The sequence below is a fragment of the Aulonocara stuartgranti genome (genome assembly GCF_965226115.1).
Source record: "Aulonocara stuartgranti genome assembly, chromosome: 14".
Lineage (NCBI taxonomy): Eukaryota > Metazoa > Chordata > Actinopteri > Cichliformes > Cichlidae > Aulonocara > Aulonocara stuartgranti.
The window spans coordinates 20,150,817-20,176,686 of NC_138950.1; the positions used below are offsets into that span (position 1 = coordinate 20,150,817).

A 25,870-nucleotide genomic window follows, 5' to 3' on the forward strand; every position below is an offset into this window, starting at 1 on the left:
TTGAAAATCGTAGCTGATCATCAGAAAAGTTGATTTTTCTGATTTTGACCTTGAGGACAAGGTCGCTAAAATTCGAACTCGTCCAACATTTTTACTCTTCTCGAGTTCTGGGTAGTGGTTGCACAGCTGGAGCCTATCCCAGCAGCACACCGGGTCAGGTCTCCAGTCCCCTGTAGGACTAAGTGAAGAACATACAACATGAATGTAGGTCTGTGTAAAGTTAGTTTGGGCTATAAAGAAGTAAACGCTGTTTGCATTTCTTTCTAAAACTTGTTAACATATCTAACCTTTAGTGCTTTTCGTAGATTCACTGTGATCTGTACATTTTAATGCACTTATAATAGCAGAAGATGGAGTTTGGACAAAATAATCCCTGTTAAAATAGTTCTGGTTTTTCAAAATAAAAGAAGATAGTTTTAAGAGGTCACCACAGTGATGAGTGTCACATGTTTTATTTGACAGGACGTCCTTCCTGACCCCAAAAGCATTTGTGTCACCTCCGCGGACCTTTTGTTTCTTTAATACGAACAATACCTTTGATTGGTTGGGTCCACCTGAGTTTGGGTCACGTCACCCATGACTAATAGTGAGTCGGACGCCCCAGATCTGGACCTCGAACTGGCTTCTTCTTTTATAACCCCGATGCTAATCCAAAAATCTGCAGAGAAACTAAAACAGAACGCTCATTCCTTTGATTTTATTCACTTATTTTAATCGACACATTAAAACAAATAGTGTTGTTAGATAAACATACATATCACAATTTTAATTACAAAACAATTTTGACAAAACTTGAAAAAATAAAACTGTTATATTTACACCGTTATATTTATATGCGACAGTCTGATGACAGGATAATTTTTGCTTTCAGAAAGAAAGAAAAAAGTGAACTTCATGAATGAATAAACAAGGGCACACTGATGGAGTAATTATAATTTGTGGGTTTTGATAAAGTTGGTGGACTTTAGAATGCCTCTTGGCCTAAATATTTTCTCGTTATGCCGACAAGTCACAAATATTGAATCTCAATATTTAATATTTTTGACCTCATAAGATCTGGGGACAGTCGCATTTGGAAATCAAAGCCATACAGGTGATCAGAGCTACTACGAATGCTTTAAAAATAAAATCATCAGGTCATTAATATGACTTGGCTGCTAAGGCGTGTCACAATTCATTAAAGCACACAGCAACATGATGAACAAATGATGTCATACAAGCACAATTTCAATAACATTACAGTCGTATTCATAACAGGTTCACGAGTAAAAGCTTGTTTGTTAGAAAGAACTTCAATTACCAACAACAAAGCTGCCCTAAAAAAGCAAATTTAACATTCAAAAGAAAATTAATTAAAAACAAAAACAATAACTCAAACTTTTGTCTTCTCCCAAATAGTGTTTTTGTTTTTTGCTGTGCGCTGTGATTGTTACTGGGGCTGGAAGGCCTGCTTTTCACGGCTTGAACATAAACCTATTCAAGCATGCACACTGTGAGGAAACTGCACGTGAAGAAAGGAGGAAAAAAAAAAAATTGCTAAAAAAATGCCCTCCCACCCTCTAACAACATGTCTTAACACAATCATGTCAGCGACAGGAAAACTCGGTGAACACTGTGTCACCTTAAACTCGTCTTTTATAGCACAAATAAATTACAAAGATATACAACAAATCAAACACTGATTATACACAAAGGCAAAACATCAAAAATATCAAAAGCAAAAAACTAAATCACATCAATTATATTTCCATGCCATAGAAGAGCTATAATGCTGTGAGCTGAGCTGGAAGGAGAGGCCGTGTGAGGCTGTGTAAATAACGGTCTGCTGTATTCACAGCTCTCAGACCAGTTTGTTCCCGCCCACCTCGGGGTTTTCTCTGCTTTCTGTCGCGCTCATCTGCGACTTTAAAACTAAATGCAGGATGGCAAAGATCTACAAAAGCCCTTCAAAGTAAAAGCATCTCTGGTGGTCTTGGCTGAGCTGAGGTCACTGAGGTGAGGTGTAGGAATGTGCTGATACTTCCTGCCTGTCTGAAAGCTCCTACTGCAGACGCACATGCCACGGCGCACTGTTGAAATATTAATTGCTATTCTAATTATTGAGTTTACTCAACTAATCTACATCATTTAGGTTTTCCTTTCACTTCACAGGGTTCAAGTTTAAAGCGCAACTGCCCGCTCATGGACAGTGATGCCATCAGTGGAGATTTCGCCTCGTTCCTCTGAGGTTTACCGACGCGAAGATCCCGCCGCGTGGGCCGAACTGAAGGGCACGAGCTGTGTTAAGCATCAGGGTTAAATGTAAAAGGACAAAACAGACACACGTTGTTGCCTCCCAGTTGTCATTATTCTTTCGTTAAGCAAAGATTTGCATTTGCTTGATTTTCTTTATTCAACAAGCAGACATTACTTTTGTTCCTTTTTTTTTTGCTGCCAATCACCGGCAGCATTGCGAGTGTTGGAAAGAGGCAAAGAACTGGTGTGAGCCCTGAGGTAGCAGGCGGTTTTTAGCTGAGGAGATTTGGTGGGAAAGGCATTCACCTCTGACGTCACCCCCACCGAAGAAATAAAACTCACAGCAGCATAACGTGTATATATCCTATGTATAGAGATATATGTCTATATATGAATAAGAGATTATTGTTCCAAAGTAAAGAGAGATATTTTATATTTATGTTTCTGTTTCCGCTGGCTGCATACATGGACGTTTGAGGGGCTCAGTGCATTGTCACTCATCGCGAGCTACATTTTAGGATCGATTGAGCTGAAACGCCGTGTGACAATAAGGCGTTTGGTGTCTCACAAGGCCTCGATTTGTTTATATGAAGCACTGAAATATGGGAGAAAAACTGCAGCTGATTGGTAGATGGGTCTGAGGTGAGGCTGTTTGATTACACTTGGAGTACTTGTACCTGTAATGTAAGGGAGGTGCAGATCTCTCTGTCTTTACAGCTATGAGTATTTAAACGCTTGCAGTACAGACAGTACAGAACCTCAGCCACGGCGTGTTAATGTACAGTAACGTGTGCCCCTCTGAATCCTTCACCTTCCCCCCCCTCCTCTCTACATCTCCTTTTCTTTCTTGGCCTCCCGGGTGCTGCTCTTTAAGAAGTCGCTCCTGAGCAGGCGGCAGAAGAGGACGATGTTCATGGCCGTCATGATGGCCATGCCCACGCTGCCCAGCGTGTAGGCCAGGAGGGGCACCTTGTCCCTGTTGAGCACCAGCCACCGGGTCATCCAGGCCAGCGTGTTGATACGGAACACCACGTACGTGCCCAGGTTGATCATGCTGTTGACGCGGTACAGCGTGCTCGCGGCCATGTTGGCCATGCGCAGGATCTGCCTGATGTGGAGGAACACTGAGTTTATCTCCACCAGCAAGGCAACCACGGCGAAGCCCACGTAGCGGCACGACACCACAGCGAGGCCGAAGCAGGTGATCACCTACAGAAGAAGACAAGGAGAGAAAACGGCACAGAGGAACATTACAGCAGGTGAAAAAACAAAAACAGTATTATCCACTACTACTAGTTCTACCATAACTACCACTAGGATTATAAATATTACTCTCTTCTCGTCTGTGAGTGCATCACTTTTTCATTGTGATGCACTCACCAGCAGATTCATTAGATACTCATCTGCTCTTTAATGCAAACATCTAATCAGCAAATCACGCGGTAGCAACTTAATGCATTTAGACACAATCAAGTGAGGTTCAACGCGAGACTCAGAATGAGCACGAAAATGGGTCTCAGTGAGTTTGAATGTGGCATGGTTGCTGGTGTGAGATGGTCTGGTCTGACTGCTTCAGAAACTGCTGATCTGCTGGGAGTTTCCCACATGACCATCTCCCGGGCTGAAAAAGAGCAAATACGCAGTGCAGTTCTCTGTGTGTGGTGTCGATCCCACAGGTCAGAGGAGAATGACAGGCTGTCCTGAGCTGATCGGAAGGCAACAGTAACCAGATATACACTTTTTATGCTGGTGTAATGCTGTGGAGAATTTTTTTTTGTTGGTGCACTTCAAAAACTAGCCAGTGTTCACACATCACACCCATTTTTGCAGGAGATCCTTTAACCAGGGTCTCCTGACTCTCCCACATGTTGATATTAAAACCAGAGGCCATCGTGCTTTTGAGGTTGTGGCACCCTTATTTTGGAACAGCCTTCCTGATGACTCTGTTATTTGTTTTAAATGACTCCTGAAAACACATTTTTATAGGTTAGCTTTCCTTTAATCTTTTATTTGCATGTATGGAAGTGCCAGTGAGTGTAGAGAGCATATACATATCTTAAAAGCTTTTACGCTCGTCATCATTGAATAAGTTTACAAGATAATGTTTAACCAGACACTATGTGCTTAATGGAGTTTGATAACTGATATGATAAAAGAAAAAAAAAATCATAGCACTGTAACTTAATCTAAAAACATGGCAGTGAGATTTGAAGCAGTCGCTTTCTCTTATCTTCTCAGCCTATCAGGAGGAGGCGGATGTGTGAACATCTGAACTTCTGCCCTGAAAACGCACCGCCACTTATGTCAGGATTTTACTTAACGACCACGTGAAGCTCCGCCACTCCCACACAGTGCTTATGAAAGTCTGTGATGTAACTGACACGGACGCGCCACAAGGTGGCAGCATCATCATTCAAACAACTCAAACCCTGGAGGAGTCATACTGCAAAAATTATGGGATGTTGTGAAAGAAAGAAAACAAAAAGCTGCTGTGCAACATTTTCCCAGCAGTCTCAGGTATAAAATCTGGATGACAGGAGAGCGTCTATACTCCGTTCGGCCAACTCTCCACAGGAGCCGCGCACATTCATCAGGCTTCATTCACACTCAGTCACTGCACCGCTTAAACTGGCTTGTTTATGCATTAGGAGTGGAAGCTGGAAATAAAGGTGGACTTAAGGAAAAGCAGAAAACAGCTGCTACAGGTCACGGGGTGCTGTGATGTGTGAAGTGACAAAATGACCCTTTCAAACAGGGCTGGCTCTGTTGGAGAAACATGTTGTGTTTCATGTGATGACTGTAATGTAGCAAAATGTCATGTGACGCGTTCCTGTAGATTAGGCAACAAGCCATGTGAGGGTCACACCATCCCCAGAGTTGCACATGTTACAATATAGCGGATCCATTAGTGCCAAGAGGTAAAGTTCGACGTCTTCTTCTTTGCTGGATGTGTTTCATTTCCTCCTAAACTCCTAAAAGCAAGTGCACACTGTGACCGCAGCACAGAGGAGTTACCTCACTAAATTTCATTTTAACTGTAAAAGACTATTTTTGAATTCCACCTCACTCACAACAAAACACACACTCAGAGCACAAATCACACCATTTACCTGCCTTTAGCTCATAATGACAGTAATAACTAGGAACTGCATTTGGCAACCAACCTATGCCTCATAATTTGAAAGGCATACAGCACCAAACATTCACACACAGGTGAGATCACACACCCAGCAGTGGCCCGGTCACCCTTCTCTGACATTCCTCTGTGGCAGCACAGGTGCTGACTCCAAACCCCTCAAAATAACAAGGTGACGTGTCATGTCATGACATTTTGTCACAGGTTGCCAACAACATATGAATGGATTAAGCAACTTAGTAATTAGTAACTTAGTAAGAACAAAAACCCTGTGTTACACTTAAGGACAGTGCGCTCCGTTTCCACCACTGAAAACCAAAAGGATGAATGAAAAGTCCAGACTGTTATCATTTAGACACACAACATGCACCAGAAAACACTCTCACGGGTACCAACAGAGGACCGGACACCTGCGAATCATCACACACACGCTCCAGTTAGCAAACCCACAATCTCACAGTGAATTCAAATCTAAGTGACAATTGTCAACTCAAAAACTGCAGCTTCTCTGGAGGCCACACGAGGTTGGTTACAAAAGCAAGTCAATCCCCATGCCCGACTTTAAAGGCTGCTACAAAAACCTGTTTGGCCTCCAAACAACTGAATGTGAGTGAAAGCCGTTGTTGCTTCCTTCACAAAACAGAGTTTCCATGAATAGCTACCACATCAAACTGAGAGCTCTGAATCAACTCCTCTGGTGCTTTGATGAGGGCACTCACTGCCTTCAGGTTAATTTACTACAGTAAGGACAGCACAGTGGAGGGTCTTTTTTGACTGAAAAACACATCCAAGCTCTATCCCTGTTGCTAAGCGCATCAATAACCCTTAGTGCCCTTCTCTGTCATCTCCCAAGCACTCAAGAAGAAGAGCAGTCTGCTTAACCTGTGTAATCACCCACATATCCACACGCCCCCATAAGCAGCCAGACTACAGTTACAAAATCTAGCAGTGGTCTTTATACAAGCTCATCTGAAGTCTAATCTGATGTGGGTGAATAAACCACGTCAGAACACGGGTCCTTATACAATCCGGTGATAAGGTGACACAGATGGATTTAGTCTTTGTTCATTGTGTCATAAAGGAAAAAAAACAACTACATTTACTACAACAACACCACCCGCCCCTCTCCATGGTTACTTAAAGAGAAAAATCACGTGTGTCCACTTTGGCAGTTCGCTCTTTTATTGGTGTTTGTTCATGTCCTTTCAGCCGTTAACCTAATCTTTATGTGAACGCTGATAGGAGAATGCCACGCAGGGCCAGAAAACATCTTCGGTAATACTTTTCAAGGCTGCTGAGAGTGTCGTTAAACGGTTAACGGTAATGGGTCGTTAAAAAAAGAAAAGAAAAAGAATGTAAGAAAAAAGGGATGTGCACAAAAGTCCTGCTAAAAAAAAAAAAAGATCTGAATTTATTTATTCCAATGATATAATGGAGTGTGAGCACAGTGCATGTGACGCAGGTGTGCAAACGCTCCACTTTCAGGAGTTTTAACATTGCTGTTTTGCAATAAACAGCTCTAAGAAAATCATTCTTATGGATTGGATTCCTCCAGCTCCCCTTGTGGCCGAGCAGCCACCAGATACCAGAAAGTAGCCAAAGCTGATCCTGGTGTCTCCCATCTGTTTGTCATTTCTAAGCAATGGTGGCCAACCCCGATTATCAGTTCTGTGGTCAGCACTCTGCACTTATAGAGGGACTCCCAGTAATCCCACTCCCCCCTACACCACCGGTCTCTGCGTCTGTCGTGATGGAATTAATTCAGGATTAACTGGATTTGCCACACTGAAGCACATCTTTCACACAGAGGAGCACAGGAACACCCACATATGACCCCCATCAGGTAACTGCACAACCCACAGCAAAATGGAATTTAAAAAACAAAACCCCATCATACCACATTTAGCTGTTAGAGTAAGATTTTTTTTTTAAACACATTAACATGAAAATATACTGGTTGAAAAGCTTGTTTTATATATGGGAGTGGTTAAAAAGTTAAAGGAAGCTTATCTGAGGAAGATTTTGTGGCATGATTGAGTTTTTTATGTCAAGAATGAACTTTAAGTTTAATTCTTTGGAAAAACATGTTAATGCTTCATCTGCAGGAGATGATTGCAACATATAAAAGAAAAGAAAAAAAATCTAAAAAGGCTTTAAATTTACCGTGGGGAGCCACTTCACTAAAATCACCAAGCTCAAACATAACCTTGAAATTTTTTAACTTGATTGAAAAATAGTCTCATACAACATGTCTATAATAAGTTAGTAATGAACCTATATTACACACACCTGTATGAAAACAAAGCAGCACGAGTGTTTGTTGCTGCATTCTTTTCCCTGTGGGCTCAATTAGACAGACAGGTGAGGGACCATCACCTCTGCCCTATTTCAGGGGGAAAACACTGGGCGCTGAGATAGTGAAGATGACAGAGGTTGTCACTAATCCCAAGTTTTCCCAAGCTTTAAAGGAAAGGGACCAACCCAAAAGTGGGGCAAAGTTCACGTGATAGATGTGCAAAGACTTATATTTGTGCTGAAAATCGGTCCGTGCAGGCTGAACTGACTAGAAGTACCAGAGCGGATAAACCTGATGAAAGAGGAAGTTATTTCTTCCTTTTTCAGAAATCTTCAATCAAACATTGTTGCAAAGAGAGGTAACACCTGTTAAAAAGAAAAAAGAAAAAAAAAAGGGACGAAAGTTAGTGAAAAGATTCCCGTGACAAACCAGTTCTTTCAGTACTTCGTACTCTGACTCAGTCGGAGAAGAATTTCAGGTTTCGGTGACGTGCCGTTTGCACAAACTGAACGCTGAATAATAACTAAAGAAGGCAGGGAGGTTATTAACAAGGGAGGTGCAACGCTGTGTTTGCAGTTTACGTGTGTGCACATGTGTGGGAGATATATCACAGACATGGGAGACTGAGGAGGTGCTTCATCAATCAAACAAACCCGTCTGAGTACAGCACAGTACAGCTGTGCAACACAGTGTGCCATATAATAATAATCCTGATAAACGGATGTAGGTGCATGTTCTATTATTGATTATTTACTGCTCTACACATATAATATATAAGCACATAAGATAGTCACAGCTCATAAAAAAAATCTGTTAATGGATAGGCCGAGTGTGTCTAAAGAAGAGGGCAGGAAATGCTTAGCTGATGGAGAGGAAACTACAAAGAAGCTCAATGCATAGGATGCTGGAAAGTTGTTAGTAGGTACAACAGCAGTGGAGCGATGGGGAGATGGGACCATAGCATGCTAACAATCATGTGCACAATCCAAAGTTTGAAGGTTCACGCAGGCCTGTCTACAAGAATGAGGCATGGGGCCCATAACTGTTATCATGAGACCTGTGTTAACTCTGCTCAGCTGACAGCAGCACAACATCTGGTGAGTAACTGCACAAATATTTGTTCGTGCATCTCCGTGATCAGTTTAAATTGTGTGTATGGCTTTCATTTGTAGCCGGGTATGTCTCATTTCAAATACAGGCTATGGAGCAGGGCTCAGTGATTGGTCAGTTTTGGTGAAGCTTGAGCTATTTTCACACGTGCACAGCAGCTCTATGGCGTCCCAGCCTTTTTGACTACTACATATTTTCCCTTTGCTTCATAGCACAAAGTCTACTGTTCTTTGGATAGTATGCAAAGATAATAAGAGGTAATCCTGTAATAGGTAACTCCTGCACACATTACCCAGGTGGCACCCTTGCCTAAAAATCAGTAAATCACACACATTTCCAGGAGCGACAGCTGGGCTAAAGCAAGCGACCTCATCTTTGGACAACGTTTGGATTATCCCGACATCTCTGACGTTCCTGTGTGAAAACAGCTTTGGTCACTCGAGGTTTTCAGGCACTGGCTGTGCAGAAACAGGTAGTGGTTATTTCCAGTGGACTGCATGCCTCATCAATGACCTAACTTCTGTCCGCAGTGGCCAAGGATTTGAGAAGAGCGCTGATGATAGGATTTGCAGTTGTGCATGTTTTGGTCATCTTTAACCGTAAAATAAGACAGAAGAATCCTTAAAGTACCACAACACGGCTGTATCCATAATCCTCCATTAAAGACAGCGTAGGCTCAACAGACCGTTTTGTTAATAAAGAGAATATAAACCTTTTTGGATGCAAAGATAAACATAGCTTCCAGATCTGACCCACTGACACCTTTATCCTGTAACGCTGTAATCTTAATAACACACATGATAGAAAAGCTGGGACAATGTCTCACAAAGGATTCGTACTCGTATAAGATTTTTAGGGGATGCGCCTATAGTTTTAAGTTGTCTCGTTCTTGAGTTCTTGTGTTCACGCCGCCCACTGGACAGCCATCCGGTGGGTTACAGCAATACTCCAGCTGTCTTTCTTGGCTGTGGGGTAAAAAGACGATGAAGAGGAGCGTGCTTTAGGGTCAGTGCACCTTCAGTTTATCGTGACGGGTGTGCTACCTTACGAGCGTCCATCTGCGTTTCAAAACAACAGTGAAAATGCTCAAATGTGTCACACCTCAGCTGTTTGTCACCATCCTGCAATCTTTGTTATGTGCGTCACTACTGTGTTGCATTGTGTTATATTCATGTTCTTGTCCTGTTCACTGCTTGCAAAGTAAGATCATAAGATTTTAGTTGGTAAAATGCTTTAAAATCTTAACTAGCATGTTAGTTTGGAATATCAGATACAGACCATCACTGTGTTCACCTTAATGATAAATGATTGTTGCCTTTCTTAATGAGAGGTTGAGGCCAAAATTAGCTCTGAGGTTGGAAAGACATTTCTGCCACTCAAGAAACCCACAATTTGTCAAGTTAGAACTATAGTTAGCGCGTGCACTGGTGAAATCCCGATGACTACAGTAGGACAGGTGAGACTAACGACATGGAAATGAAATGGTTAACTGCATTTACTACAAAGGTTAAACATAAGGTTGTTCCTCCGCTGTGCTCTCACATGCTTTCACACCCACCCACACCCAATCACACGCAAGAACCTCTGGTGTTCCCACAGTAACTAATTATTATTAATTTTTTAAGCTTTCGTTTGAGGCTATGAGGTGTGGCACTAGTGGAGAACAAACACACAGTTGTTATGTGCCCCACCTCGCTTTTTCTGACGTGACCTGCAGCTTACCGACATCTACTCCTTCCTTTGTAAACCCACTGATAGATGAATGCCTCTACAAACAGCATTCCTGGTTGTTATGCCAACAAGAACAAGCGCCATTTCGCTTTTTCAAAGCCAGCCTCTTTGGGAAGCATGGCATGTGTGCTCTTTCCTGCTGTAGGCGGAAGCCACTGTAACAGAAAAGCCTCACTGACACTTAAGACTGATGCACCGTGATGGGCTTCACATTGTTCTGGCTGCTGTGCTCGTTATGGTTTTGTCTTAAAAACATTTTAAAATCCAAGAATCAATGATAATATTTTTCCCCCAACTTCTCAGGCACTACAGATGAATCGGTAACTAATTCTTGTAAGAGAAGCATGAGCAAATTTGCCAGTGTTTTTTGTTGTCACTTTACATTAGTAAGCACCAACTATGCAGGCACCCTATGCACCCTAGGTGTAGACTTCAAAGAAATATAACAGGAATGACTATTTGGCCGATGTGCTTCCAGCAATCTGTGACGTTGTCTGCAAGACAGTGTACAAAATAACAAAACTATGTGACCCGGACCCCAGCAGACTTGCAAGCACGTAAGGTATGATCGAGGCATGGAGCCGTACCAGCCTTTACACTCTGTCACTTAACAAGGTCTCCGTCGGATGTTGGGGAACAAGGACATTACCTCCATTTTAGTGACATGTCAGTGTAGGAGCTCAGAGAGTCACAGATTATACACAGGGGATGTTGCAGCAGTTTGAAAAAGCATTAGAAAAATGTCTCTCCACCTACACCAGCGCTGATGTGGAGGTTTTCGTCAGCTCTCCCACTGGTATAAATGGTGCAAAGCTGTGGGAATATCACCAATATGGCGTGCATGAAGGCATTCTTATCCCGAACTGTGAATTATGCAAAGTTACTCTAGTAAGCCCTAAGCAAAACATATGAAACAGGAAATGAGCAGTAAACAAGATAAACAGATAAAAACTAGCCACTATCTGGTGCTGGACCGGTAAAACGTGTGAGACCCGGTGGGATAAGATGCTACTGCAACAGGCATAACAAACAAAGTCAAATGCCTCTACAGCAGGCAAAAAGCTCTGTATAAACAAACAAATACAAAGTCCAAAGCATCTCTGTCATCCAAGACAAGAAGCTGCGGTCACTGAAATTGTTGTTTTATTTTCCTACTTTGTATTTGTTGCATCATGAGTATAAACTGTGCCTGTCTCAAAAACAACAGACAAGGAAGTTCTTCAGACATACCATGAGGGTGGAGAAAAAACCTCAACAAAAACCAGATATTATACTACCAGTGTGGAGAATCTCATTGGTATGTAGCCATGTGAGTGGGTGGTACAAGCTGCGGAGAGTAGGTGGACGAGTGGGGACGGGGGAGATGTTTGGCAGTCACACAAGGATGGAGGGGTGGAGAACAAGGCAGAGTGTGTGATATATGATGTATGGCTCCAGAACAGAAATGTGTGGAGAACGAGCGCACATTTGCAGAAGCCCACTCAGGAAGTTAGAGGTTTTCTGCTCCATGTTGCTCATGGGAGCCTGAGGTTCATGTGGAGACCAGATGTCTGCCCTCCTGTCTGGATATACACACAATCTGGGGATTTGCGGGGTTCCCCCACCAAAGAAAAAAAAAATTGAGCAACATACACATGGATAAACCATATTTCATGGCCAAAATAAATATATGCCCACATTCCAGTCTCTGCCATCTCATTGGCCTACTTTACTCTCAGCGTGTTGTCTTTGTATTTCTCAGGCTGAAATACGACTACTAGCAAAGACAAAAACAAAAACACGTCATATGCGCTTAAAAAACAGCTGATGTTAAACTTCCAGTGGCAGAGGAGGTAAAGGCTCAACAAATTTCTGCATGTGCAATCAGGAAATATTTAAGTTCTGCGGTGGAGTCAGGGTTCCTTAGAACGAATACTGGAAGGAGTAGCTGATAAAGCTACAAATGTGCAGGTTAATCAGGTTTCAGTGTCGAATGATGCAGAGGATATGCGGCAGGCAAGGCATTCCAGTAAACATGCGTCCCGACACCAGTAACAGCCAAATAAAATATGTTCAAGCCTCTAAATGTGGCATTCCCCACTGGGTATTTGAGACAGCTGAGCTCTCCTCCCACAAATATCTGTTTTCATTCCTGGTAAACTGACACAAGGTCCATTAATATCTGATGTTTGCACAACATGAAGCAAGAAGGACTGAGACTATCCCAGACTGAATTTGAAAACCTGGCTAAAAGGATTTTTGTGGAACACCGATAGAAATGAAATGGACACAGCAGAAGTTTTATCCAGGATTTGTCAACATCTAGAAGAACAAGAGCAACTATCTAGGTGTAGATTTGTCCAATTCTTTGGTTTATTTACTTCAACATAATCAGGACATTAGTCATTTTAACCAAAGATAAGGCTGATGCAGCTCTCTGACCTATATTTAGGAGTTTACTGAGTCAGTTTTACTCATGAAATCTATTGGAAAGGTGTGCTTTAAAGCAAAAGAACCCAACTGCACTTTGTTTACAGCACTATAATAACACAATAATAGTGTTGCAATAATTTAGAAGTAGGTAACCATGTAAAACTATTTAATTACATATATCTTACTTTTACATATAAGCTAAAAGTAAGAAACAGCCTAGTATTAACAATGTTTTTAGCCAAGTAATGTATAGGGTTATCATAACAGATTAAACTGAATGTAAGAAACTAACAGTTTAATATATTTTCTGGTTATTACACAAAAGCTAATACAAATGTTTCCAGGTACTAAACTATGGCAGACATGTGCCCTAGTACTAATGACAACAACATAAAATATGTTAAAGCCAATAAACAAAGGACAATTTTTAGGATATAAGGTTGACTTAATTTCAGCATTACACATCGTCATCATTACATCATTATACTAAAAATATTTAGTTCCAAATAGTGCTCAGAAAGTACCTCTTTTGTTTGCGAGTCATTATATTACAATACTACTATTGCCAACTGGTTTTACCTCATAGGTATTGTTACATTAGAATCTACATTATTACCCCTAGTTAGTTTAACATTACCCAGCAGGGTTATTACTTGGTTTTACCTTGTAATTAAATGGTAAAAGCTATTACATAGTTATGTCTTAATCTAATTGTTTCCCCCCAAATTACTGAGTTGTTGTAATAAATTATTGGTGAACCCGTTTTAGAAGTAATGTGACAGATGATTAATAGCTCCATATTTCACTGTATGTGTGATCTGGGCTTTTTATTGCAATATTGGAAATAACAGAGCAGCTGAGAAGTTAATGGCTTCCTCATTAACAATCCTATAATTCTGCATTTGTGTTTAAAACACCAACTTGAGCATTCGAAGTATTACATGGGACTAATGAGAGCATACATGATGAGGAGGAAAAATAGTAGAATCATCATCAGCAATACTATACTTAGATTTGGGTTTTTAAAGGGCTACAGCAGTCAGGAAGCAGTCAGTTAACCTGTGAAGCCCTGATCTGCTTCAGAGAAGTGTCTGCTATGGTACGGCTCACTGAAGATAACTCAATTTTGCCTAATGAGAGAGGGATGACAGACATTTATGAAAGAAAACATGCCGCAAAACATAAAATCCCCTGTGAAGGAGCTGTGAGTTTATCTGTGCTTCTACTGTGTATCATCATTAAAACCTCAAACGAGAACATTCAATATATACTGTTACTCACATGCTTTCAGGCTTCATGGAAAAAAAAAAAAGTCTGTCCTACTGCGTCTGGCTGGCGTCCTTCTGCTTTTTAATTATGTGCTCACAGTTTCCGAGAGTCATGAATAAATATGGCTGAAACATACTCATCGTAGGGGTGGGTGTTTTCTTTAGGCGATCACTTTGGTACAGTTTAGCTCAAACAAAGGGAAAAAAATTGACATTATTTAACTATGCCCTACTCTAGAAAGCTCTGCACAATATTTTTATCACACATTAAATATACCATTGTAGGTACATATCTTTGACCCTTAGAAGAAGCCACCCGACTCCTGTCAGAGTGATCAGGCCTTCCTGTTTTGCAAAGGAAGCTTGAGTTTACGGCAGACAGGATCTCATCAGGCCCGAGTGAGTGTGGCAGGGCCCACATTTTTCTGAGACCGAAATAAGAAGCTGTATTCTGCATAGCAGTCAATAAGGAGGAGGGGGAAAAAAACTTTCCATGGAGAGTTTGACTTATTATTTCTCCTGGACCGCGAGAACAGATCAGCAAAACTGCACTGAAGTTAGTGTGCACTTCACATTTACAAGACCTAGCAACAGGTGTGACCACAACTGACATTCAAAATGTATTTTTACACGCGTTTCCACCTGTAAAGTCAACAATATTTAGTCAGAGGGTTTGTTTTGAGCATTTTATTTTATAAATAAAATAAATGGTAAATGGCCTGTATTTATATAGCGCTTTTATGGCCTACATTAATCAGCAGTCAACATATAAGGATAAACTTTTTTAAACACATGTTCAAAACTTTTCTCTAAAGACACACCCTCCCATATTTTCCAATAACTTGTGGACAATATGGGAGGGTGTGTCTTCCAGTCACACAATTGCTCTACATGCAGCATGGCATATGCACATTTTAGTTTGCATGTGTCACTGCTCAGGCAAAGCCAGATTGTACACTAGGTCTGCAGCAATGGGGAGATGAAATGCAGGGGGAATATGAATCAGCTGGCTGCCCATATGAGCTGAAGATTAACTAGAGAGCAGCCTTCTGTTCTAGGACTGCATGGCCAGCTGGTCTTACTGGGTTCAGGTCTTAGCACACTGGGAAAACTCCTTGGACTTCAGGTGACTGGTATGTGAACACCTGACACAGTAACCTTCTGTATACCATATGCATTTGAAAGAAACAAGGAAAAGAGCAACAAAAGTAGAAAAGAAATGAGTCAAGATGATGTCAATATAGCGAAAGAGTTGAGGGAGGATTGCTTAACGCTGAAATGAAGCGGAGGACGTCACAGAAAAGGATGAATGGTACAATCGGGAAACGAAGGGTGTAAAGAGATTTAGTTTGCTGAGAAGCACAGAGAGCTGTGTGAATGGCCTCCCACGCTCTAATGACAATCCGAAGCCAGCTGGCCTGGCCAAAGCACCCATTCACTAAACCTCCAGGAAGTGAAAGAGGAAAAGACGAGACTTTCAGGAAAAAAGGGAAAACAAATATCTCCTCCCAGTTAGTCCTTTGTCACCTACAGACAAGTGATGCTGGAGCCGTTTCTCACAAATAATCCAAAACATTTGAGAATTTCTAGCAAAGCTCATTTCTAGCTCCATCTTGACACTGTTTTACTCCACAAGAGTATCTTTGCATAATAATCCATCTTTACCTTACACCTGCCCTCTCTATATGACAGCCTTCTTCCGATTGGCTGCCCTTCGGAAACAGCAGCTTTGAACTGCAGGTTGGTGAGGTGGTAAGGACAGTGACGTCTGAGTTGAATAAGAACTAAAAACCAATTTTGCCAAAGTTTTATTAGCAAAATAATGCTGGAAAATAATACTTTTAGTGTTACCCGGCACCTATAAAGCCAGACAAAGACGCACACTGAGAATCCCCAGAAAAATCAATCAATAGCAGCCCTCCATTCCAATATTTCCAATGTTTGTTATCTTAGTTGTATGCAGTGAAGTTCTCTTAAAACTATGTCCACAAACACATTTAGTGAACAGTTTCTGATACCTAAACACCAAATAATGTATTATTTTGCCCCAAATCCTGTTCCAGCAAAACTATTGGATATGAGCACAGCCATAAAGATGGTGTTGCTGGGAACTTTTCTTTTTTAATGCTGTGCAGACTGAGATTGACCAGTGGTTTCTTGTAAACCTTCCAAAGTTTAATTAACTGCAAATTTGCTAGATGCAAGTATTTCTCCAAGTGCAAGTGTTTGCATCATTACTAATAATTCAAAGAACACACATGGTTTGACATTGGCAAGTTAGAAGAAAAAGAGATTAATAAAGTCTTTTTTTTGCATGTTAATCTAGAGCTTTTGAAATTTTAGGAAACACACACACACAATTGCACTCTAGCCACTGAGTACAAACAGAATTGCTCCTGCCGGGTCAAGTGCTCAGTGACCACTTTGATAATGACAGTGTCCTTCCAGCAACCCACAAAGAAAATCTCAAATATTTGTTGTATTTTTTGCTTATGCACACTTTCTGTAATTGATCGGACATTCTGGTGCCATTTCAGGGAAAACTTTTGAATCCATCAACTCCTCTGAGCAGGCTTTTGTTGTGGCATCATGTAAAATAACTAATAATTCACAACTAAAGAAGTTTTCTTAAATTTAAAATGAGGGATTGGATTAACTACCGAAGATGGAGAAGAAAAGTTCGACTGAAACGTGAGGTGGAAAATACAATAACAACGCGAACACTACTGACCAGCCGTCAGCTACAGTATCAAGTGATGGGATTGGTTGAAACGGGGCCTTAACATGGCTGTCAAGCTGTGTGGCAGAACAAAGGAAGCGCACTAACAAAGGGGACCATATTTATCTTCATGTGCTCTCAGTGTCGCCTCACACCGGAGACTGTTTTTCCTTTGCTCAGCTTCACTCTCAAAAACCCACCAAAACCAGCATGCTGGCCTGGATGCATGTCGGGCGTTGTCCTAAAACAACACTTGATTCAGGCGGATTCATTGCTCTTTGGCGATTGGTTAAAGGAAAAACAAAAAACCCAAATCCTCACAGAAGAGTGGAGACAATACCAGATCGATGATGCATGTCAGATATCAGAGAAATGACGTGTATAAGGAATTTCCATATACTATCTTGGAATCATTTGCATTAAAAAAAAAAAACATAACGGATGAGCCAAAAACATTCCTGTATCTTTCTAGCGATAGCATTTATTTATAGCATTTCCGAAATACAAAGAGTTGTTTTTTTAACACATACTTTACATCTACAAATATGCAACTGGAAGATCAGCGTGATAATTTCCGGTGACCTGCTTTTTAAAGTCTGCAGAAAAATACTTCCACACAGTTTATTAACACCCAAACAGAGGCTTAAATTGTGACTGCTGCACAGTACAAATCTGCTCCAGCCCTGGCAGCAACCTGCACCTGATAAAAATTTCAACAAAGCTCTTGCCAGTAATACACTTACACTAACAAGAGAAAGAGCTTGGCAACAGAAAGCAATACACAACACCTGCATGGTCCTGGATGTAGGTCATGCAGTCAGAAGCGTGGAGAGAAAATAATCAGTGCTCCTTTCCCTCTTTAGAGCAAAGCCGGAGGAAGGGTCAGATCCTCTGACCTCCACTTCCCCTCAGGAAAATATGCCAGCATGCTAGGGGTCAACATGCCACTAAGATGCCCCGCTTTCACAGGAATGTGATAGAAACAAATGAGTGGTTGAACAGTGAGTGTGAGGGGGGAAGTCAGGAGGACTTCAAAGTTCACAAAAAAGCAGGTTGAAGTGAAGTGGAGGGAGGCTGTCGCACTGGTATGATCATCCCTTTAGTCCTCGCTCTATGTTACTTGACAAGAAAGACCGGTATTTTGTCTTTCTCGCAGGTGCACCAGTACTCTGAGCTGAGATCACTCTGGAAGAGGCCTCTCTTATAATGTGAAACAGCTTTAGCCAAGATACAGTGGGGCAAAAAAGTATTTAGTCAGCCACCGATTGTGCAAGTTCCCCCACTTAAAATGATGACAGAGGTCAGTAATTTGCACCAGAGGTACACTTCAACTGTGAGAGACAGAATGTGAAAAAAAAAATCCATGAATTCACATGGTAGGATTTGTAAAGAATTTATTCGTAAATTAGGGTGGAAAATAAGTATTTGGTCACCTCAAACAAGGAAAATCTCTGGCTCTCACAGACCTGTAACGTCTTCTGTAAGAAGCTTTTCTGTCCTCCACTCGTTACCTGTATGAATGGCACCTGTTTGAACTCATCATCTGTATAAAAGACACCTGTCCACAGCCTCAAACAGTCAGACTCCAAACTCCGCCATGGCCAAGACCAAAGAGCTTTCGAAGGACACCAGGAAAATTATTGTAGACCTGCACCAGACTGGGAAGAGTGAATCTACAATAGGCAAGCAGCTTGGTGTGAAAAAATCAACTGTGGGAGCAATCATCAGAAAATGGAAGACATACAAGACCACTGATAATCTCCCTCGATCTGGGGCTCCACGCAAGATCTCATCCCGTGGGGTCAAAATGATCATGAGAACGGTGAGCAAAGATCCCAGAACCACACGGGGGGACCTGGTGAATGACCTGCAGAGAGCTGGGACCAAAGTAACAAAGGTCACCATCAGTAACACACTACAACGGCAGGGAATCAAATCCCGCAGTGCCAGACGTGTTCCGCTGCTGAAGCCAGTGCATGTCCAGGCCCGTCTGAAGTTTGCCAGAGAGCACATGGATGATACAGCAGAGGATTGGGAGAATGTCATGTGGTCAGATGAAACCAAAGTAGAACTTTTTGGTATAAACTCAACTCGTCGTGTTTGGAGGAAGAAGAATACTGAGTTGCATCCCAAGAACACCATACCTACTGTGAAGCATGGGGGTGGAAACATCATGCTATGGGGCTGTTTTTCTGCCAAGGGGACAGGACGACTGATCCGTGTTAAGGACAGAATGAATGGGGCCATGTATCGTGAGATTTTGAGCCAAAACCTCCTTCCATCAGTGAGAACTTTGAAGATGAAACGAGGCTGGGTCTTCCAACATGACAATGATCCAAAACACACCGCCCGGGCAACAAAGGAGTGGCTCCGTAAGAAGCATTTGAAAGTCCTGGAGTGGCCTAGCCAGTCTCCAGACCTCAACCCCATAGAAAATCTGTGGCGGGAGTTGAAAGTCCGTGTTGCTCGGCGACAGCCCCAAAACATCACTGCTCTCAAGAAGATCTGCATGGAGGAATGGGCCAAAATACCAGCTACTGTGTGTGCAAACCTGGTAAAGACCTATAGTAAACGTTTGACCTCTGTTATTGCCAACAAAGGTTATGTTACAAAGTATTGAGTTGTATTTTTGTTATTGACCAAATACTTATTTTCCACCCTGATTTACGAATAAATTCTTTACAAATCCTACCATGTGGATTCATGGATTTTTTTTTCACATTCTGTCTCTCACAGTTGAAGTGTACCTCTGGTGCAAATTACTGACCTCTGTCATCATTTTAGGTGGGGGAACTTGCACAATCGGTGGCTGACTAAATACTTTTTTGCCCCACTGTATGACATCATTTGTCTTTTATTTTTGAACACGTACCACGATGTGATGAAAGAGCAGCTCCCAGGACTGGCTCAGCTTCTGGCTCCTCAACATGTCAAAGAAGTCATAGATGAAGTAACCTGTGGACACAGAGAGCATTTCGTTAATCACTCGATCAATCAAGCCAAACGCACCAGATTCCTCTGACGACATCAGACTCGAGCTCATCCAAGCGTGTCTGCTTCCGTGACGGCAGCGAAGGCAACCAAGATGCCTCTTAGAGAGAGCCTATTCATATCCTCCACTGCTATGCGCCCCTGCCTGCTATTAGCCGTATCCATGGTGATGGCTTTTTAAAATGCTGAAAACATAATGAAGGCTTGAGGATGGGGACGGATGGGGTGCGAGGGGCATTCATCGAGGCTGGATTTAACTCCATTATGTTGGAAATTTGACACCAGGACCCTTCTGTCAAGCTTGGGTTCCACTCGCCATAAACAAATTAGAGCCCACCACAGATTAAATAATCCATGCAGACTGACATCAAGCTTTTAATTTACGCGTTGCTATTATCTGATCACCAGTGTAGTCTTTTAGACACCAGCTTTTTCAGCTTCAAAGGTTATTTTCAGTCAAAGTCATGACATGCCAACCGGAACACATGACTTGCTGTGTTTTCATAATGATTCATTCAGTATTGTCTGACACACAGGTGTGAAAAAGAGGAGTGACAAAAAAAAAAGAAGAACAAAAACAAAAAAGGAGGGTGTGTGTGTGTTTTTTTTAAATGATGGGCACATCTCCAGTGTAAAGCTGACACAGAACAATCACCAAAGCTCAGAGAGGCAGAGAAGATGAGTTTCTACTGGATTCTTCCAAATGAGCTTGATTGTCATGCTTACATTAGAGGAGGGGAATTGCTTACTTAAGCAGGGGCAGTCAAACGGTGTGATTTTAGGGCCGATACGTGACTTCAGTGACTTTGTTGAAAGACTTTCATAAGTACGAATCTGAAAACTGCTGTTCACAAACGCTGTCGATCTAATCTGACTGAGCTGGAGCTGTTTTGCAAAGAAGAATGGGCAAAGCTGGTAGAGACATACCCTAAAAGACTGGCAGCTGTAATTGCAGCAAAAGGTGGTTCTACAAAGGATTGACTCAGGGGGCTGAATATTTACGCACACCCCACTTTTCAGTTATTTGTTTGTAAAAAAAATGTTTGGAATCATGTCTGATTTCCGTTCCACTTCTCACGTGTACACCACTTTGTATTGGTCTTTCACGTGGAATTCCAATAAAATTGATTCATGTTTGTGACTGTACTGTGACAAAATGTGGGAAAGTTCAAGGGGGCTGAATACTTTTGCAAGCCCCTGTAAATCAGTACAAATGTTGCAGAAGGACCAGAGCTGTCCTGTAAGGAAACCCACCAACATTGAACACTTGAAGTTGTTATAGGCACGGGAATGAGCCGGAGTACTTGAACGGCAAGTATAAAAGATTGACGCAACAATTTCTCCATCTGAAACTCAAATTTTTGGTCATTCTCTCAAAATGCCAACTTACTGACTTCTGAGAAATTAACCCGACATTTGGAGTTATTAACTCAAAGTTACAACTTCGCTCTGTTTTGGGAAAATGTTTTTTTTTTTTTCCAGTGGCAGAAAAACACCTTCATAGATGGGTGAAGCCTTAAACCTACATCCTCTTAACTCCTAACGAGAGAGCTGCATACAGATTTGGGATCATACAGAGGTTTATGGGAAAACTCCACAATATCCTGACCTCTATAAACATTTTCCTGAGCAGTTTATGGGCTCAGGTCAGACCGAATAAAACATCAAGTCCATTTTATAACTTGTGCTCATTTTAAGTGTCTGAGCAGAGGATCATCCAGGCTCATTGGCTAATAACTCGCAAGTGGTTAGCCAGGGAGGATGCAGCACTTACAGTCAGTAAGACCCGCCCCTTATTAGTCATGGTTTCAAAACACCAACATGGCTAACAGAACTTCATGAATGGGTGAAGTCATAGAAGCTACGGCCATCTTTTATACTGTACTTACGCACATGTGCTCACAAACTTTCAAACAACAGGGAATAACAGCATTTTTTAAGTAAAAGTATACACAAAAAATCTCCCAATTTAAACTAGGTTTGACAGGCAGTTGGAAGGAGATGCACAACAGTACTTAAAAAGTAAAATAAAATATATATGGCATGAATCTTATTATGCTTATCACTGTATAATGAGAAAGCAGGATATTGTGTTAAATTTTTTATCTCAGAGACAGCTTTATGTACTGGACAAAAGTGGGGAACCACTGATGTCATGTTACTGTGAGGTCTGCAGCGTGGTAACACAGCGAGGAACAGCGCACAAATCTGCTGCCCTAAAGTCTCTGAAAACCTGCTGAGGGCCCAGAATCACTCCACATTTCTGCCTTTCTGTGGTATCTGATGTGGACAGCTTGCACACATCAAGTGACTTTCTTTGCACAGTTGCCGTCTTGGTCAAGTCACATGACTGTAACAGGGGTTACACCCAGTGCTTGGGACCGATGATAATGGCCCTCATTGATCTTCAGATCCCAACACTGCTCCTCGTTTTCGTCCCCTCCAAAGCAGCGTTTCCTGAAGGAATGTCAAATATCCCGGGAATCCTCTGTTAGCCCTCGCTGGCCCGGCACAGATCCAATAAATGTGCAGAGTTAAGAGAGCTCACGTGCCAAAGGCTGCTCCAGAATACTCAAAGCATTAATGAGGAAAAAGTAAAAACAGAGCAAAGTTGCTATTTTAAGAAATCGGGGTAGCAAGAGCACCTTGGTTTGAAAGATCTTAATGAAATCAGGGAAAATCGAATTTTTGCAAGTTTCTAATCTGGTTTAGAGAGCTGATGGTAAAATTCAACGTAGCCTACTTGATACACAGTATGTGAACTTCAGCCGAGCTTAATTGATTCAGTCAAACGCAGTTTTAGGTTTCAACACATCCTGGTAGCTGCTACGATGATATTGATTAATTTAACGGTAAAAAAGAAAGCAGGTTAAACCTGTGGTTTAGCTTATTCACTATTTCAAGGCTCTAGGGTGTAAAAATGCTCATTTTAATGTCCACACCATTCTGATTTGGTCCGGTGTGATTCAGATTATCTGATAATATAAACTTTATTTATCTCAAAAACTGAGAAATATCTCAAGTTTACAAATTAACCTAAATAAAGTTGAAAGTATATGTGCAGCAGGTAAACAAACATTACAGAGGAATCCCTCACATGGGGGATAAAAGTGAGAAAAATAAAAAGTAAATTTTTTATAAACTCAATAATTGCTGTTGAATATATTTACGAATATATTTTTTTCAGATAAAGTAAAGTGGACTTGCCCTTTTTGAGCAATCTTTGAGTCAAACCATGCACGTTCCACCATGTAAAAGTTGACTTTAAACCTTTTTAATCATTTGCTAACAGAACTGTAGCAATACAAACAATACTATTTGTTTCAGTCACATTTCCAGCATGGACTCTTTACCCTCCTCACCGGTTACCCAGTTCTCACCTATGACCCTCAAAATTCGTGTTTTTTTTGTTTTTTGTTTTTTTAAAAAAAGGTGGCTCACGATCTAACAAATCTGTTAGATGACTCAGGTGAATTAACCAGCGTAACAAACAGCAGGGCCGCACAGTGGCTCATCAGCAAGTGTAGGTTTGAAGCTGTCCCAAAGACCTGCTTGTCGGGTTATCTGGTGATTCTGAAGTGGCTGCTGGAGTGGCGGTAAATGGTTATCTGCTTCTCAGTCTGTTAAGAAAAACGGTGACTGGGTGTGCCAGCGAGAGACACGTGTGCAGAGGGTAAAAGTAATAAATCAGCCATGGATGAAGGTTACATGTCTGAACCTATGGGTGATAGTGCTATATAAAAAAAAGGGGGTAAAAAGGTAAACCTGCACAGCTCGTGCAGCAGCTGCACCTGTTACTGGACCTCTGGGGCAACATGTAACATATGTGTGGCATTACAGTTATTTTGTTTGAAGCTCTGAAGAAGTTTGACTTACTCATAACCACAAGCATAAAAAAAAAATCAGTAGTGGTTTAATTCTGTAGCAAAACAACAGCTGTTTCCTAAGATGGAGATATGGCCAAACTGGAAATTTTTAAAACTCAAGTGGTTCAAACTGATGTCTCCAGAGGTTGAACATGCACATTCTGACACTCCTACCCACATCTGCTGCACTAAGGGAACAATGAAATAAAAAAAAATGCATATAAAGTACATAAAAGAACTGAATTAAATAGATAAAAATCAAGAAAACAAATATCTAAATAATAAAAAATGAAAATGTAACTAAAATATCAAATCATGATTAGTTTTATTTAAAAGAAATAAAGAACAGTAAGCTAAGCTCTGTTAAATCACTTTTTTTTTCATTTGTTGAGATGAAATTCAGTTAAAAAGGGGCCCAATTGGTTAATCTAATATAGATAACTGCCAAGCTATGGCTCGGATTTGCCCGTTAAAATAAAAGGTTTTACATAAACGACGTAAGCCCTTTAGTCTGGAGCTACTTTGGCGCCATCCAGGAATTAGATTTCACACTTCCCCTCAGGATGGTTGCACTCAGTAAAACCGTACACATAGCGTCACAACTACGAGATAACTAAGTAGGAGACTACTCACCGATTGAGAAAGACACCAAGACGTGAGAAAACACGGAATGAGTCTCTATGAGATCCTCGGCCATCTGCGGGTGCAGGAAAAAGCTGGAAAAACGGATTGACAGCGGTTCAGATAAAGCTTTTCCAAATGCCTGGGTCAGTAAGTGCGCTTCTTTTAACACATGGGGTCATAGGGATAAGCAGAATAAACCATAAGCTATGTAAACAGTGACTAAAGAAGTCAAACAGCATTAAAAATAAAATCAAATACAGCCGTGTTTAAAACCACATTATGGACCCATCCCTGCGCATCCATCTATGCGCACAACCAAACCAAAACCAAATCCCAACATTTTCCTTTCCTCCAAGCAGATCTACACTGAATTAAAAACTTCTTAACGTCTTACCAAAGCACTGCCCACGTCGCGGTGATCATACTGTGCACACACGACGTGGAGATGTTTCTCCATTTCCAAACGTTCCTGCAGGCAGACTCGGGTACGGGGAGTTTTCCGACCCCGCTGTTCACGAACTTGAAAAATCCCACAGAACCCCCGATCGTCAAAATCACTGACCCCAACTCCATCGCGAAAAGGTTTGGTCCACGAGGTGAAGACTTCAAAAGCCACAAGTGCCTCCCCCCTTAGTCTCCACAAAGTGAGCACTGATATATATAGACGCGACGGTGGTGGTTGTGGCTGTGCTGCTGGCGACCGTGGCCCAGACAAACACACGACAGCGGGCTTACTTGTTTGCGACGACCCAGACAGTCACGTTAACACACTGGAGAGCCCCTGATCAGCTCAGGTCACCAGGCGCTCCGTTAGGGTCGTGAAACGCACGGCTTGGCGCTTATTGTCCACAGAGAGAAGGCGTGGACGCGTCTGGTGAATGATTTCCCGCTGACATGCACTGAACGTGGAGTGATTTCTCTCTTTTTTCTTTCTTCTCCCTCTGCCTATAATAATCCCGTAAAGAACAGGTCCGCGATCACAGGAAGAACCGGTAGGTGTGAATGGAAGCTATCGGAGTGATGCCCTGTTTCCAGTTGTGAAACCACCCTGTTGTAAAACCTCATCAGTGCTTGTGTAACTTTTTGACATCAACACACCAAACAGCAGCTTCTCCCCGCCCTACTATGAAGGGGCGCGGCCAAGCGCGTTTTCACATGTTGTGTTGAGTTCACGTGCTGTCCGAAAAGCCTCTCATAACTTCTCTCGTAACATTTACGGGGTTCATAACGACTATAAACATTATAGGTATGTGTACTTTAGACTTTGCTGCTCTGAGAGGCTCTGCGGGACAGTGTTTCAGTGAATACAACACTGCCTATTTTACGCACTGTTATACTCTCATTTACAATTTATAACTTTATAAAAATAAAGAAATATCTTCTTTATTTGGCTGTTTCCTTTGATGGTTGCCACAGTCAATCATTTGCCTCCATCCTACCCTATCATCATGCACGTTCTCCTTCACTACATCCATGAACTTG

The 25,870-nt window shown here is 41.7% G+C and overlaps 1 protein-coding gene across 1 annotated transcript; it reads right to left on the reverse strand.

Moving 5' to 3' along the window:
* Nucleotides 1-682: 682 nt before the first annotated feature.
* Nucleotides 683-25,490, reverse strand: tlcd2 (TLC domain containing 2). The gene is made up of 4 exons (XM_082501763.1): nucleotides 24,783-25,490; nucleotides 24,398-24,480; nucleotides 19,780-19,862; nucleotides 683-3,444 (listed from the first exon to the last, which is right to left on the reverse strand). Exons 1-4 carry the CDS (start codon nucleotides 24,959-24,961, stop codon nucleotides 3,064-3,066), a joined length of 726 nt encoding a protein of 241 aa, XP_082357889.1. The 5' UTR covers nucleotides 24,962-25,490; the 3' UTR covers nucleotides 683-3,063.
* Between the last annotated feature and the right edge of the window lie 380 nt (nucleotides 25,491-25,870).

Bases quoted from the DNA above. Each gene is read 5' to 3' on its own strand.
- tlcd2 (XM_082501763.1), bottom strand. From the start codon at position 24,961: ATGGAGTTGGGGTCAGTGATTTTGACGATCGGGGGTTCTGTGGGATTT. The intron at 24,481-24,782 runs GTAAGACGTTAA...CCGTTTTTCCAG, and splicing joins GCGACGTGGGCAGTGCTTTG to CTTTTTCCTGCACCCGCAGA. The intron at 19,863-24,397 runs GTGAGTAGTCTC...CTGTGTCCACAG, and splicing joins CTTGGTGTCTTTCTCAATCG to GTTACTTCATCTATGACTTC.